General features: G+C 34.1%; 3 protein-coding genes, 1 long non-coding RNA gene and 1 other non-coding gene across 8 annotated transcripts; 2 read left to right on the forward strand and 3 right to left on the reverse strand.

Moving 5' to 3' along the window:
- Positions 2,172-3,528, forward strand: LOC109362129 (probable sugar phosphate/phosphate translocator At5g25400). Its single transcript, XM_019607715.1, has 2 exons — positions 2,172-3,264; positions 3,309-3,528. Exon 1 carries the CDS (start codon positions 2,225-2,227, stop codon positions 3,251-3,253), a length of 1,029 nt encoding a protein of 342 aa, XP_019463260.1. The 5' UTR covers positions 2,172-2,224; the 3' UTR covers positions 3,254-3,264; positions 3,309-3,528.
- On the forward strand, positions 6,120-6,501 carry LOC109362132. The gene is made up of 2 exons (XR_002109354.1): positions 6,120-6,187; positions 6,380-6,501. It is a non-coding gene; the product is annotated as an uncharacterized LOC109362132 (long non-coding RNA).
- Positions 6,353-10,092, reverse strand: LOC109362124 (protein NRT1/ PTR FAMILY 6.2-like). Of its 2 annotated transcripts, none has more exons than XM_019607708.1 (6): positions 9,843-10,092; positions 9,562-9,664; positions 8,362-8,579; positions 7,609-8,159; positions 7,119-7,462; positions 6,353-7,040 (listed from the first exon to the last, which is right to left on the reverse strand). In XM_019607708.1, exons 2-6 carry the CDS (start codon positions 9,653-9,655, stop codon positions 6,523-6,525), a joined length of 1,725 nt encoding a protein of 574 aa, XP_019463253.1. In that variant the 5' UTR covers positions 9,656-9,664; positions 9,843-10,092; the 3' UTR covers positions 6,353-6,522. The 2 variants fall into 2 exon arrangements, with proteins under 2 accessions (XP_019463253.1, XP_019463252.1); XM_019607707.1 differs by having other exon boundaries at positions 9,749-10,091.
- TRNAS-AGA lies at positions 12,330-12,411 on the reverse strand. The gene has a single exon. It is a non-coding gene; the product is annotated as a tRNA-Ser (tRNA).
- Positions 13,453-15,991, reverse strand: LOC109362127 (chaperone protein dnaJ 49-like). Of its 3 annotated transcripts, XM_019607712.1 has the most exons (3): positions 15,802-15,990; positions 14,580-15,729; positions 13,453-13,855 (listed from the first exon to the last, which is right to left on the reverse strand). In XM_019607712.1, the coding sequence occupies exon 2, from the start codon at positions 15,703-15,705 to the stop codon at positions 14,602-14,604; it is 1,104 nt and encodes a 367-aa protein (XP_019463257.1). In that variant the 5' UTR covers positions 15,706-15,729; positions 15,802-15,990; the 3' UTR covers positions 13,453-13,855; positions 14,580-14,601. The 3 variants fall into 3 exon arrangements, with proteins under 3 accessions (XP_019463257.1, XP_019463256.1, XP_019463258.1); XM_019607711.1 differs by having other exon boundaries at positions 14,580-15,990; XM_019607713.1 differs by lacking the exon at positions 13,453-13,855 and adding an exon at positions 13,885-14,131 and having other exon boundaries at positions 14,580-15,991.

Genomic DNA, 16,124 nt, shown 5'->3' on the forward strand with positions numbered 1-16,124 from the left:
TTTTTGCTTTAAATGATACAAATATTATTTCAATATAAATTAAAGTATGAAAGTATCATAAAAGTTTTTGTGTTTGTATTACTTCACTCTCCAATGCCAACAAGAATTTGTATACACCAATCTAATTTACTTGAGGAGTGATTAAGGGGTTTGTCAATTTTCTAACTACATTGGTGCCTGTCGTTATCTTTTCAATTAGGTACAACTAGTTGAAATAAGTCAATAACCCATTTTGCTAAACAACAACGTACAACTTATTTTTTTTAAATGAGTTAGTTGTGTAATAACTTAATTTTAACTATCACAGTACAATTCATCTACCTCTGTACATACATTTCATAATATACCACAAGTGGGAGCAAATATTTATGTTATGCTTAACATCATAAATTCATAATCACCAAAAATGCACACCAAAATTCAATTGGCATGCCACTTTTTATACTAATAGGAAAAAAAGTAGCATGGACAAGATCTTTTTTTTGTGTAGTTTATATCATCCTTAATATGTTACTTATTATTTAATTTTAAGCAATACTAATTAATATACATGAATCATATACTCACTATTTATTTATTTTACACTAACATATATAAATATTACTCTAACTAATAAAATAATAAATTGTTATTTTACTCTTTTACTTTTTAATACAACCAAATAATTATAAGTTAGGAAATAATCAAATCTATTATTAATATAAAATATATTTTTTGACATAATAATTGTTTAAAACTCTTATATTATCATGCTATTTTCTGATCTTTAAAATACATTTCACAATAATGAAGGATCAAATAAAAAATGTAAAGGGTTAGGAAATGTGCTGGGTGGATCTAAACCCAACAAAAATAGCTAGTAAACTGTGAGCTAAGATCTTATCTAGTACCGGACAAATACTAAAATTGTCCAAATTTTTTAATCATTTATAATATTTGTTTGGTTGAAAATATTTTTAGATTTACACCATCAATTTTTTCTAAAGTCCATGTGTGTTATTTTTATTAAGTATTGCACTATCAAGTAATAGAGAATCCTAAACTGCATATCGGAACTGCTGAAGTGAAAGTAGCTGGGCCACCACCTACAGACACGGTTGTGCCGTGACTCTCAAGTTTTGTATCTACTGGCCGTTTCATAAATGCCACCGCTCACTTGTCACTGTCACATTATCTTAGCAGTTGCAGCTTCTCAATTTTGGGCCATCACATGCTTATTCAATATTTATCATCAAGAAATCTTTTTATAAACAAAACATGTTAAACATCCAAAATATCTATACTTCTATATATATATATACTACAGGCAAAAATATAATGTAACTAATATATGTGTGTTCTTTTTGTATAAATATGTGCGCATAAAACGAGCTCTTGGCCATCTATCCTTCTTTGTTTCACGATTTAAAATTTAAGCAACTTTTTAATTAATTATCATTTTTTTACTTAGTCAGTCACACGGTAACACTGTTGTTTTAACATTTAAAGTTTACAATAATGTCATTATTCACTAATATTTTATATACCATATCTATTCAATAAATCTGTGCACACGTCCATAAATTTAGCCCATTTTACCAAATGATATATGCTATATACTATTAATTAAATTTCAATTTACTTCTTTATTTGGAATAGAATAGTCTAATATGTTATTTTGTTCATTAAAAATATTTTTTGATATAATAATTCATATTAAATAACAAAAATACAAATCATTTAAAATGATTTGAGTAATTTTGGAATCATATTGAATCATCATGATACAAATGGAAGTGTAAAAATCCTATTACCATGTTGGTCATTCATCCAGTAAGTAACATATTAGTATACATCACAAAGAGAGAATGCACGTGAGAGGGTTTTCATTTCATCTCTCACCAATTTTATGGTTATAAACAACATTACAGTTTAAGCAAATGTCACAAGCTCTGTGAACGTTACACAGTTAAAGACGCCAAAGTCAGGTTTCTCATGTGAATCAAACAACTCATATAACACGCCAAGCTTCACAACTATTTCAAACTCAGGTTCGCCACGTGGTACATACTTTTTCTTTGTCTCCAATGGTTAAATGAGTCCAACAAGAACAATAGAAAGCCCATAAGTGCTAAATAGAAGCCCAAAGTGGCACATTAGTATTATTAAAACTCTTCATTCTTCTTCTTCTTCTTCTCTTTCAAGTTTCAATCACAAATTGGATCTGAAATTCTGAATTCCCAAAATGGCGGTCTCCGATAGCGTGGTGAAGAAAATAATTCTCTCTTACACTTACGTAGCTATATGGATCTTCCTATCATTCACCGTTATCGTTTACAACAAGTACATCCTAGATCGTAAGATGTACAACTGGCCGTACCCGATTTCACTCACCATGATCCACATGGCCTTTTGTTCTTCCCTCGCTTATCTCCTTGTTCGTGTTTTCAAGCTTGTTGAACCTGTTTCAATGTCACGTGACCTTTACCTTCGATCCATTGTTCCAATAGGGTTACTCTACTCTCTATCACTATGGTTCTCTAATTCCGCTTACATCTTTCTATCGGTGTCGTTTATTCAAATGCTCAAAGCCCTAATGCCTGTTGCTGTTTACTCAATTGGTGTTCTTTTCAAGAAAGAGATGTTCAAGAGTGAAGTCATGGCTAACATGGTTTCAATTTCACTTGGTGTTGCTGTTGCTGCTTATGGCGAAGCTAAATTCGATGCGTGGGGTGTTACCCTTCAGCTTATGGCTGTCGCGTTTGAGGCCACGCGCCTTGTGCTTATACAGATTCTGCTTAATTCTAAAGGGATCTCATTGAACCCTATTACTTCGCTTTACTACATTGCTCCTTGTTGTTTGGTGTTTTTGTCTATTCCATGGCTTATCATGGAGTATCCTTCATTGAGGGATAGCTCAAGTTTCCACTTGGATTTTCTTACTTTCGGGACTAATTCCACCTGCGCTTTCGCTTTGAACCTCGCTGTGTTCTTGCTCGTTGGAAAGACTTCTGCTTTGACAATGAATGTTGCTGGTGTGGTCAAGGATTGGTTGTTGATTGCTTTCTCCTGGTCTGTGATCAAGGACACTGTCACACCATTGAATTTGATTGGTTATGGATTGGCGTTTTTAGGGGTCGCGTATTATAACCATTCGAAGTTGCAGGCGCTGAAGGCTTCTGAGGCACAGAAGAAGGCTCAACAGGCTGATGAAGAGGCTGGAAGGTTGTTGGAAGAGAGGGAAGGGGAAAGGAAGAATGAGAACCATAACTGATGATTGAACTGGTTATCTGATTTTTGGACTGAGACCGGTTTTTGTTCTTGGGCTGGTGTACTGTATTGTTATTTAGGTAATTATTATCATCAGTACTATCATTGTTATGCTGCTAGTTGTTGTTTCATTTTGCTACTCATTTTAGTTGATTAAGTTATTCGTGTTCACCACTAGATAATGGTTTAAGCATTGTGAATGTTCATGCTCCTGGACGATTTATTTGGAGAAATGGTTATTATTGAATCCAAAATTGATAGTTTCCTATATTTATGTTTGTGTCATTGCTTTATCATCCAACATTGGTGGCATTTGATATGATACTGTTTAGCATTTTCCTGTCTATGAAACACAACTGTATGTTTATTATATTGAATAATTAAAAAGTCCCCTGTTTCAACTCTCATCCCCTGAAATGCATTTTCTTCTCAAAAGAAAAATCAATTTTTAATAGGTCCTATGATCTGCACGATCACTACTCATTTATTTTTGAACCACCCTTTTCATTGTTTCCTATCCAATCATCAGTTTTCATGTATGTAACCCCCTGCTGCTTCGGGTGTAAACTGGTTTGGTTTGATTTGACCAAGTGGAAAATTGTACCAAACTGAGTTAGTTCTGTTCATTGAGTCTAATATATGAAAACCTGAAATAAACCAAAGATGAGGGATTGGGTTCTTGAGTTTCATGATTTCAAACTTTTGATATCTGATAAGTGCACCCTACCTATCTCACGCTTTTGGGAGTCCTTTTCATATGTTCTCCCATATTGGTATGCTCGTTCCATCTCTTGCTTTGAATTCTGTGTTTTGTTTGGCTTGTTTAACTTTGAGCTCATTGGATTATCATGAGATACTTGGTCATTTTGTGTATGTTTTTTGCTATATTTTTGAATTATGATTTTCATGCAAAGTATCTGAACTTCTCTCCACTAACCCAATAATTTTAGTGGCACTGTGCTATGTTTGTACTGATGACTAAGTGAGTAGTAACCATACATGAGATGGGCAATTGTTGCATTCCTTGCTACTACATTTACATTTGATTGCTTGTGGATGCTGCTGTTTCTTGTTTCATTGTGCGGATCTTTAATATGTTGCTTTGAGTAAGCATGTGGATCATAGAAATTTCATTAAGCATGTGGATCCCTAGCTTGAGATGTGAGACTGACTCTATAACCCGGTCTATGGTTTGGTTTGGTATGATATTGTTTGTTGGAGCTTTACTTTGTGACAGGATAGGTCCTCTATTTATTTGGTAATTGGGCTCAATCCTTTCCAAATACAATTCCCATGTTGTATTTGTAATATTGTCTACCTGTTGGTAAAAAACACACTCCAATCTAAGATTAGTGTGTTTTAAAAACATTTGCAACTTTGCTTACGTTAGTGTAGGCAAAATTACACACTTTTTAAAAAAACATACAACATTGCCTTTATATTGACTATGTAGAGATTTATACATAGTCGATATATTATTTACTATTCATTTGTATTACTTTTTGAAGAGTCAATGATGATTAAAAATGATTGATGAATGATAGATCGATAGCGTATAAAACTTTTACATAAGAATACTTTTTTTCTCTGCTAGAATATTATGAGTTTTAACTTTTAAATCTAAACTCCCCATAAAGAAAACAAGCAGACCCAACATTTGGTGAAAAAAGTAGGAGGGGAGAAATATCATAAAAGTGATCTAAGCAAATCTGGGGAACAATTAATTTATTATTATTCAATATTTTTAACGAGCTTAAAAGTGCCTAGAGATATAAAAAAAAGGTTTATAAGAAAGTAATACATTAATTGCCTAAGCTTATAAAACTCTAAGACTACCATCACCACTCTTCTAATTACTTGCCTAATCACAAAATATAACTTTGTTTTATTTCCTATTTCCTTTATTTTATAGTGTATTCCTCTCTTCCTTTTTTATAAGGATATCAATAAGAATTTTTTATAGTTCCCTTTACAAGGTGATTTCTATTTTCAATGCAATATTCGTCTTATTTTTCTTATTTCCCATTTGTTCATTATTGAGAAACAAAAAAGTTGTTTAATTTCAAGAAGAGTTAACAAAATAAAATTGTAATACCAATGGACCTTAGTTCAACCGGTACATGTTTGATTTTCCTTAAGTAATATCTTGGGTTCGAGTCTTGTAGATGAAAAAAATATTCGCTGAAAGAGTTAGCCCCACATGCATGTGGATATTCTCAGCTCCGGTTTGGACATAATTACCTCAAGTGCAATAATATTTACGGGAAACAAAAAAAACTTAGATTTTTTTTAAAAATTAAGTAGTCTACTTAGTCCGTATAATATCAGACTCATTATAATAAAAACTAGGCTGAATAGTTATGCATAATATCCAAATTTGTTGAATTAAATTGTTTTCATTTCCATCATTGGATAACTATACTTTGGTGTAGGGGACAAGAGTAAGTATGGTGAATTTATGACAAATCTTGTCATGCATTCAATTGTACGTTTACATGTTCTCCCTGTACGTGTTTTGTCTTTTAGATCCTGGTAGTGGTAGATAAGCATTAAAAGTCAATGTTTGACTTTCTTCATAAAAGCATATTCTATTTACGAGTTGCCAGCAATGGTTCAGAATTGTTCTTGGGTATAAAAGAAGTGGTAGACCAGTGTTAATGGGTAGAAGAATCAACATACATAGAATAATGGAGATGTCAAATGTAACGACCTAGGATTACTGTTTCCAACTTTTCATATTCATTCATAGGCTGATAAGACAGAAATGAATGATGAGACCAAAATGTGGCTCTTACATTCCAAAATGTGGCACTGATAGCTGATTTATAATGGATGAAGGAGAAGAAAATTGGGTCATATGAATAGTGAATATGGATCTTATGAATCGATTTATGTAGTGAATCAACAAAGTTGTAGGAGAATTAGAGAATATCAGTTAGTGGGTTTTATGTGAACCAAAATTATATTTATTATTAAATGGGTCCAAGTATAAAACGATTAAGCTATATTAGACCATTCATCCAAACTTGTAAAATATATGAAATAGATTTTTAATATAAAAATTGTACCATGAACTATTTCTGAACAACCCCACTTACAAAAATGTGGCAAGAACAAAAGGCTTAAAAAGCAAGTTAATATGTTACACAAATACACACGACAGTGGAAGCCAAACCTGAACATTATTTGTACAATACCACGAAGATTAACCCAAAGTCACACACATATACTATGCACAAACCTAGAAAAAACCCATGATAATACCTTGTGCAATCAGCATCTCTCCTCATTTGTTGCCACCATTTGCAGACTTGGCTTAGATTTCTTAGGCTTATCACACATTGCACATATCATAAATGCTACAAAATTAATGAAACTGAGTATAGTAAGTAATGCATAGAACAAATCAAGTCTTCCCTTGTTTATGTTATCAGCTAGCCACCCTTGTCCATTTCTTGTCCCAGTTATTTTCTTCACAATAGAGACTAGGAAACTGCTCACAAAGAAACCAAGTGATAAAGTTGTGAGAAAGAGACCAGTGCTCATAGTTTTCATTCCCTTTGGGGACTTTGTTATGAAGAAATCAAGTTGGCCAGTGTATATGAATGCTTCACCAGAACCCACCAAGAAGAACTGTGGGATTAGAAAGAAAACACTTATAGGCAATGTTGATGGGTTACCACTCACACTTTTTGCAACGGACAACCTTTTCCACTCGCATATAGAAGCCGCTGCCATTCCAAAAATGGAAAGTACTAGGCCAATTGCAATCCTTTCTAGGTTGGTGAAACCTGTAACAATCAAGGAGAAAGTTCATTAAGGACATGGCCATAGATTTGATGTTATTGAAGTAACTCTAACAATCTTACCTTCTTTGCCATTCCACTTCTTCCAAAGGGGCATGATGATTCGGTCATTTACGGCTAGAGTGAGTAGTATAGCTGCCACAAAGAAAACTGTGAGAGAGCCTGCAGGGATTTGGAAACTCCCAACATTCCTTTCCATGGTGGAGGCTTGCTCAACTGAAAAGGTTATCAATTGTGCATATGTGGTCCAAAATATGATGGTTGTAGCCCATACTGGTAAAAGTCTCACCATCATTTTCACCTCTTCTACCCTTGTCAGTGAGCATAGTTTCCATGGGTTTGGAGCAGAACCTGATAACTTCTTCTCAAAATCACCTTCTGCCACAATCGCAGCTTTCTCCAAGAAACTACAAATGAATATATTTAGACAATTTCATATTACAAGGTTGTACAAAACTCATTGTGCACATATGTAGAAAAAACATTGTTGTTCATATTAAACTCCACAAAATAATTGGTTAGCTTTCACAAGGCTTGATGAAAATATGCTTACCTGAACTGATCAGTGTGCTCTATTCTTGAAGCCTCTGGAGTGTCCTCATACAAATAGCCAACATTGGAAGGGAGATCCATTTTCCTTTTATTTACTGCAGCAACAATAACTTGGAAAATGTGGACAATGGGGCTTCCTGAACTATTCTTGTATCTATATCTTTTAGTTCCTGATAAGAACACCAAAATGGTTATGATCATAGCAAAAGAACATATTCCATATGCCCAACTTCTACTCACTTCATCTTGTATATACACAAGTACAGTTACAGCTGCCAGAGTTCCACAACTAATGAAGAAGAAAAATCTGTTGAAGAAAAAGGCCATTTGTGGTTTCTCCTTCTCATCTTTCTCATCAAATTGGTCAGTGCCAAATCCTGAAATACTAGACTTTAGGCCACCGGTCCCGAGTGCAATAAGGTATAAGGCAATGTATAAAATTCCCATTTGGAACCCATTGGCTTGTTTGCAAGTGCTGCTACCAACCTTGACATGGCATGGTGGTGGACGTAGCTGTGGTAATTTTGTTGAGATTGCTAATGTAGCAGTACCCTGAAATCACCACCACGAAGTTAAATCTCGGGAGGAATACATACAATAAAACACTTCTGTTTTTTTGAACACCAAGTTGGGACATGTGATCTTCTTCCGTAAATGAAGAGGTCACAACAAATAAGGTTGACATTTTGTGAGAAGTGTAATATAGGCAATAGTCTCCGAAATCGAAAAATCGGTTGTAATGTAACTAACTAACCAGTGTTTGTATTGCAGCAAAGATTCCAATTGTCTTATATCTGCCAAGGAAGGAATCAGCTAGAAAACCACCAAGCAAACATAGGAGAAATGATGTGCCCATAAAGTCAGTCACAATATTGGCTGAAGTTGAGCTTGGAAGATGCATAACTCCAATCATGTATGTCACCAGGTTCACTGCAATCCCCATGGTGGAGAGTCTCTCCACAATTTCAATCCCTATATCAATTTTGACAACACTCATGTTATTTCAACATCAAGTTTTAAACATGCTCAACATATGTATCTTTATTTCTCAATTACTTTTTATCATCCTTTTTATGTACACATTTCTTAAATAAGACAAAAAAGTTAAGGAACACATGTGATGTTTCAATTTTAATGTTCAACAAGCAATTTTCATGTAACCAATTCATCTTAGTTACTTTTTAGTTCGGGGTTGTAACTATTTTATGCAAGAAAAAGAGACTAAATAGGGTTATAAAAAAACAGGGTGATTGGCACACCAAAAATACTACTATAAATTAAAACATTTGTGTGTGAGTGAAAAGTGAAAAGTGAACTATATACTACTAAAAAAAGTGAACTATATACTACTAAAAAAAATCATAAAATGCATGGAGAAAGTAGAAGCCAACTTTAGACAGTTTTGCTCATAAAGCAAAATTAAAAAATTATGGAAAAATGGAATATTGTAATATTCATTCATATGACCCGGATATAATATTATGCTCTTTGCTCCTAGTCTAAACAGAAAGTGACAAAAGAGTTATCCTTGTCAGAATTATGTATATGCTTTTCTTAAGCTTCTGAAAGATCTTGTCTTTGATAATGCAAAATTCTGGTGAAGGGATGAAACTCTTAATATAGATCATACTCTTCAGCCTAAGTACTTTGTATACACCACCACTCTATCTTTTTCTACATCACCCTTTGATAAACCACACCAGATTGTAACAAAAACAAAAGTAAATAAATGCAAAGCTCTCTTTGCATGAAAGCATTACCAATACCTTCTATTACTTCACACATAGACAGTTAATGAAGGAATTTGGCATCTTAGGTGTTGTGAACTATATATATTAATTGGATTTTCCCTCTAATGCATTACAAGTTGAGATTCTAGTAAGATCAAGCTTCTTAATAAACAAGAGATGTAGATGGAAAATGGCAAATACTTCAGCATGAAGTATTAACAAACCTAAAATAAGAGCAGCTGGTACCCAACCACCAGTTTTGGACCTATCAGCAGGGAAGCCTTTATAGTCCACAGCATCTGCAACTATCAAAGCCATCTTTCCGTCCTGAAATAAAGACGGTAACATTTCAAGTTACACCTGCCATTGATTAAAAACTATTCAGAAATTGATCATAAACTTAGTACTAACCATTTTCTCAAGTTTCAAGTCTTCCAACATGAAAAGAACTTGAAGTGCTAAAATAGAAAGCTATGAAGCTTTGTTCTACTAGGCTTCAACTCACAACTTGAGGTTTGTGGTTAGAGCTTCTCCAATTTATAGGCAGAGTACTAAATGGATACCAATAAGAATTAAGAGCATAAGAGTTACCTTTCACTATGCAATTGAGATAGATCACTAGTTGTTTTACATAAAGGTATGGATTAGGATTATCACAATTTTAAGTGGAAGGTTCTAGGATAGATTCAAACTTGGTTTTATGATCAAATCTTTCTTTTTGTAATATTATTTATGTAAATATAAAGATGATGTTGATTGAGGAAGAGAGAGTTTGAGGAATATGTGGAGTTTGGACCATGCAACAATAACAGCATTGAAATGTAGACTCTTTTTTCTATGGTAGGAAAGAGCTATTTGGGTTATGAAGGCTGTGATCCACTCCACCTTTGGATTACTATTTGTAGTGCTTTTGCTACCCCACTTGGAAAAGGAGAATGATCCTTGGTTTTTTATGTGTGCAGAAAATGAGTGGACATTTTCCTTCTTACTCCATGTCTCTAGGACTATTGTTTTGACTATGAGACCTTTTGGTAGATGATTTTGATTAAGGTGGTTATGTCTTTAACTAATAACCAATTACCATGCAGGTAGCTCTTACTACTGTCAACTTTGCAAAAGAAAATGTGGTTATCTATCTGCAACCACATTACCAGTTTGAGGAATATACAACTCTTGATTAGAGGTTCAATTTGTGGCTTGACAAGCATATACACACTGCAGAATTTCAAGTCTTCACTTGTGTAGCTCTCAACTCTTTCTTAGTTTAACATTTGGAGGTTCAAGTTTTCAAACTGCAAAAGTAATTCCTGCTAAATAAACTCAACTTGTATGATAAAACTTCAGTGTTTAAAGTTAGTAGGAGGAGATTGTGATTAGTTGTTTTCCTTTTTATTCCCTCAACAGTGCTGATAGTTTTATGTTTCTGTTTAGATAATAAGCATTCCTTTAATCCATATTTTTCCTTACTACAAAAAACCTATGAAGAGTAGAAAACTACCGTTTGGTTAATATCTGATTTTCTTTTACTCAATTGCACTACAAGACTTAAATGATGGAATATACCAAGGCAGTGTAGCTAATGATATTAAAATACATAATCAGAAAACTATTTGAAAATGAATGTTGACACCAATAATTGATGCTGAGTAGGTCCAAAGAGTTGACAAAGAATCATCTCTATCTCCCGTACCATTCCATGCGAAAATTCTCAACTCTAAATTAGCTATTGCTTACAAATTTATGGTTCTTTCATAAATTGTTTCCCTATAAGAAAGAAACCAGATTTTCATATACGGTTTAAATAAAAGAAAAAACAAAGAAAATAATAGTAATCGGTAATGTACACTCACCTACATAAATGAGTTATAATTAACAAACAAGAAAGAATTTTTCATGGAGTATTTCTCTTATGGTGAATCAAAATTTGATTCAAAACTACAACAAGCAGCACTAAAAATGATTATGCAGGAAGCTATAGAAATCCTGCTAAATATACCCTAACATACTAGTATTTGACAAAGTAATATACTCATACCAAAGAGAATCATGTATCATAACAATATAATAGAGTGCATAGTATTATGTCATTCCGTTGGATTCTCCTCTGTCACTCAAAACATAACCTAAACATAGATACACAATTATTTTCTGAATTATTTTCGCACTCGTTTCCCAAAGTTTTGATGCCAGATAGACTCAATTATGCAGAGGCAAGAGTGCATTAGTGACTAAAGTTCTATATAAGTTGCACTGTAATGCACGTGCAAATTGCCTTACTCACCAACTCTGCACAGCACCAATATAACTGTACCGTTCAGCCATTACACCAACATGTAACATGGAAAATTGAATTCAGCTGTTTCAGGTTTAGAGTGCCCAATCAAACACAACCAAATATAATTTCATAAATTAATAAGCATGTATAATACATATGCACTTTCAGTGTTGAGTCATACATCATATTTTTTATATTTATTAAATTAAATATGAATGATAAATGATACATAATGATTTTTTATTATCAAATTTTATAGCTATACCACGTTTGATCTCAACCACTTCAAAAGATCTTTCTACTTTATTATCGTGGCATATCATGATTCATGAACAAGACCCACGATACATGTCTCCAAAGGTTACGTGCACAAGACAGGATTAAATCAAATCATTTGTATTTGGGTTGATAAAGTTACAATTTTTTGTAACTGAGTCATTGTTGTAGGTTTTTATTAAGAAACCATGAAACTCAATGTCTTGATAATAATTGGAGACATAAATTTGCACATCAGCCTTTTAGTCATATCACGGTATAGATCATCTTCAACGATTTTTGTCCTTGAAGGTTAATAGAAGAACATGATTAAGGTAAGAAAAAAGATATTGAATTTGTGTAGGTATGTTGATTAACTAAGTGGTGTATGGGGCACGCACCTCCCTTACAAATGGGGAGTGACATCATTATGAGTTTATGACAACATAAAATAAATAAAAACGTGAACGGCAGGATTCGAACCTGCGCGGGCAAAGCCCACATGATTTCTAGTCATGCCCGATAACCACTCCGGCACGTCCACTTATTGAAAACAATTTGTAAAGTTTAATATATCATATATAGTATATAAGTGTGTGCCGAAGTTCCTAAGCTAAGACTACGATTCTAATAAAAATAACTAGCGAAAAGAGATAATTTTATTTAAAGCAAAATTATTTCTAGACATTGCATACATTTTCAAAAGTTTCCACATACTTTATCCACAAGTTTTTACAACTTTAAACAAAATCAGCAATGCCATCACACATTGTAATTTAGCAATAAAGTTGATGTATTTTAGATTGCAATTGGCTTCCTTGATTATTTGTCATGGTAAGTGATCCCCACACGCTGTCCATGTGCTTGTTTTGTTGGTACAAACACATACGGTACATTCTGAAAAAATCTCAGTAGATATGTTATTTCATGACTTGATGTAAGCTATGCATAAATAAAAAGAATAAGAGCAGCATTGAATTAAAATGACAGCACCTGGAACAGTTAAGACAAAAAAAAAAGCCTTAAATTTTGTAATAATATGCAGAAGAGGAAGAAATATGTGACGTCGAAATGAACATATGTAAAGCTATCTAAATTTTACCAATATTATGTCGGCGCAGCACACTCATATGCCCCAAACTTAAAAAAGTTGTTGATCACACTAACTGTATTTTAGTTGTATCTTGGGGTTGGTTACAACAGAGCAAACCTATGAATAAGTGATGTTAGGCTATTAGTTTAACCCCTAAACACTTGTGCCGTTTATTAATTTCATCAACCAGGTTTAGAAAATAATTTCTCTATTTTTAGTAAAACTACTGAAAGCTGAAAATGGGTTAAAGACTCTCGTTGAAACAATCAAGGCTATAACCAACTTAGAGTTATAACCCCACCATGTCTAGGTGAGACCCACAATGTCATTGGAATTAGTACTGGCATGTAGGCTCAGCAAACTACTCAGCAGGCATTAGTGCCAGACATTCTTTTCTCACCTTTATATTCTGGCATGAGAAAAAATATATATGTGTGAATGATATTTCAGTACAATTTTACAAATAGACCTTATTAATCAAATTTTCACCAATATTTTTTGTGTACTTAAGCTTCTGTTTAATCTCATTCCAATCATATCATTGAGTGTATATACCATACCCAAAGTTTATGGTAGAATAAATGTTAGCAGAATGCCATAGATTCCTCCAAAGATGGGGAATAATAACACCCGAACCCAAAATGCAAACTGCATAGAGATATAGTATCCTATCACTAGTAAGCATGAGCGCTTGTAATGGAATGCTACAAGTTATCCTTTCATAAATAATGAAATCAAAATAATAAGCCCAAATGCATGACGTGTCCATTCTTTGTGTATCTGGATATATAAATCAAGTAATCCACGACCAAGTGCTCACGATGCTCAACTAACCTCCAGCTTCTCCTTCACTCAAGTGAATGTTATTTGTACATCTTGATCCTGCTTCTTGACACTGGATAAATTAAAGACAATGAAAGCATAACTTCAGTTATAACTGATAACATTCCAATTTCTTATAATCAAATCCACAGATCAAACACATTAACACACAAGAGGAGTGTCTTTTACAAGCTGAATGAATCAAATGGAAGTCATCCTCACTACAAAAAATCAGTTAGTTGGGCGAAATTCTGTTCTCAACCATACCAACACAAAATCCAACTTCTAGGCCATGACACACCCAACCAGTAGCACAGATCAACTTAACATTCATGAAATGGAATCCAAGCTGTTGACAACACTACTACACCAGTAGATATGATAGATCATAACACTGAAAGACATGCTTCAACAACATTCAAGCACTCAAATGTTACAGAGCTTATTGGCCATAAGTCCTTGGCTTTTGCTTATCAATTAAAGAATCTCATTCAGTAACATAATCATGAATCACATGTCTAAAAATACACTTTAAAAGCTTAAGCAAAATAGGCAGCATAAAATCATGAATCACATGTCAAATGCAGACAAATTACACATTAAATGACAAACTAATAGTAAATTGGGACACATGCGAGTCAATATCATGGTTATACTGACATATTGTACGGCACCAAATAACTTGTCATAAATGCTTCAGATATCATAATATGAGTGAAAACTAATTATACATTCTCTAGAAATTGTCACAAACAAGTAAACCTACATCAACATGAAAGGCAGGATAAAAGTTGGACCTTGATTGAAAATTTGAACCTATCAGTTGACGGAATTAAACTTCCGAAGCATGTCACAATATGGTGTTTCATGGATATATCCCCACTGGCGGCGCTGCATCTCAAGACGACAATTCTGTCGAAGAATACTGAAGTATTCCCTCTCAACCCTGTCCTCAATTGATGTGCGTTCAGGGCTATTTATTGGATAATCCTCATCAAACTTGCTTGACTTAACATAGTAGTTAACACCTTGTGGGGTAAGAAAGAGGTGTTCATATGGATAAGACTGAGAAAGTGAATAGACAGGCTGCGAAGATGGCAAGAAGTTCAAAAGCAGAACAAGCAAAACAGGAAGCAACTGAATTAAAGCTCTAACATTGAATCCACCAGAGCCATGTTCACCACCACCACCTTGCCTTGCACCCACCCCATGTCCAAAACTGAAGCCACTGAAGTTAGTAGTTGCAGGAGCCATCCCACCAAAGAAAAAGTTCCTAAATATTTCCTCTGCATCAACATCACCCTCATAAAAAGCATGATGATTATGATGATTGTGATGACCTCGAGTCCTCGTCGTCGCGCGTCCCTCAAAAACAGATTCATCTTCTCCGGAAAGACCATATTTTTTCCTGCTCTCTTCATCACTAAGGCACTGAAACGCCTTAGACACTGATTTAAACGCATCCTCTGCACCAGGTGCTTTATTCTTATCAGGATGAACCTTCAGAGAGAGTTTTCTATACGCTTTTCTCACATCATCCACTGTGCAACTCTTCTCCAACCCCAAAATCTCATAGTAATTCTTCTTCCTCCGAATCTCTCTCACAACCGCAACTTGATCCTCCGTGTATGACACCGAGGAAGATGACGAATTAGACTCAATTGTAGAAGCTCTACGTCTAATAGAAGGTTGATCGGAATGTTTGGGTGAAGACGCACCGGAACGTGTGTTCGGGGTCGGTGAAGCAGTTTGAAAAGTTGAATGATCGTTTTCTACTGTAGATAATAGATCGTCGAGGGACAAAGTTGGATCGAGACGACGAGCTTTGGTGAGAAACTTGATCGCGCGATTACGATCACCTGATTCTAATGCTTGTTTCCCAATTTTGAAGCATTTCAATGCATCATCCTTGTTCCCATCCATTTTATAATCAATTTCCAAATAGATCTATCAAGTGAAACGAATAATAATGAATGATGATCGAATTGGGAAATAGGGATATCGTGAATTGGAACTTACAGGTGTAGATGAAATCACAAGATGGGGATCGAAGAATTGATTTGTACCGGAGGGAAAGAGGATAAAACGAAAAATAAAGAAATTAGGGTTTCATGATTGTTCTTCTCCACATCTGCAACTCCTCTATCGTTCTAGAAGAATAACTAATACGTTGTAAAATATTGAATAACATAACAGTTCATATCTACGTCCAACTATATTATTATCTCACTAGTCTTCTTCTTAAATCCAAGAATTTAAAAGTAGGAATGATGAAGGATATCTATATTTTTACTATATATAAAGAGTCAAAATACAAAATAATTATTATGATGTACTTTTTT

Source organism: Lupinus angustifolius, chromosome LG12 (assembly GCF_001865875.1).
Source record: "Lupinus angustifolius cultivar Tanjil chromosome LG12, LupAngTanjil_v1.0, whole genome shotgun sequence".
NCBI lineage: Eukaryota > Viridiplantae > Streptophyta > Magnoliopsida > Fabales > Fabaceae > Lupinus > Lupinus angustifolius.

Coding starts and splice junctions, on each gene's coding strand:
- LOC109362124 (XM_019607707.1), bottom strand. CDS start 9,778: ATGTTGGAAGACTTGAAACTTGAGAAAATG. Junction 8,160..8,361: donor TTGCTGCAATACAAACACTG/GTTAGTTAGTTA, acceptor TGGTGATTTCAG/GGTACTGCTACATTAGCAAT. Junction 7,463..7,608: donor GAGCACACTGATCAGTTCAG/GTAAGCATATTT, acceptor ATTCATTTGTAG/TTTCTTGGAGAAAGCTGCGA.
- LOC109362127 (XM_019607712.1), bottom strand. CDS start 15,705: ATGGATGGGAACAAGGATGATGCATTGAAATGCTTCAAAATTGGGAAA.
- LOC109362129 (XM_019607715.1), top strand. CDS start 2,225: ATGGCGGTCTCCGATAGCGTGGTGAAGAAAATAATTCTCTCTTACACT.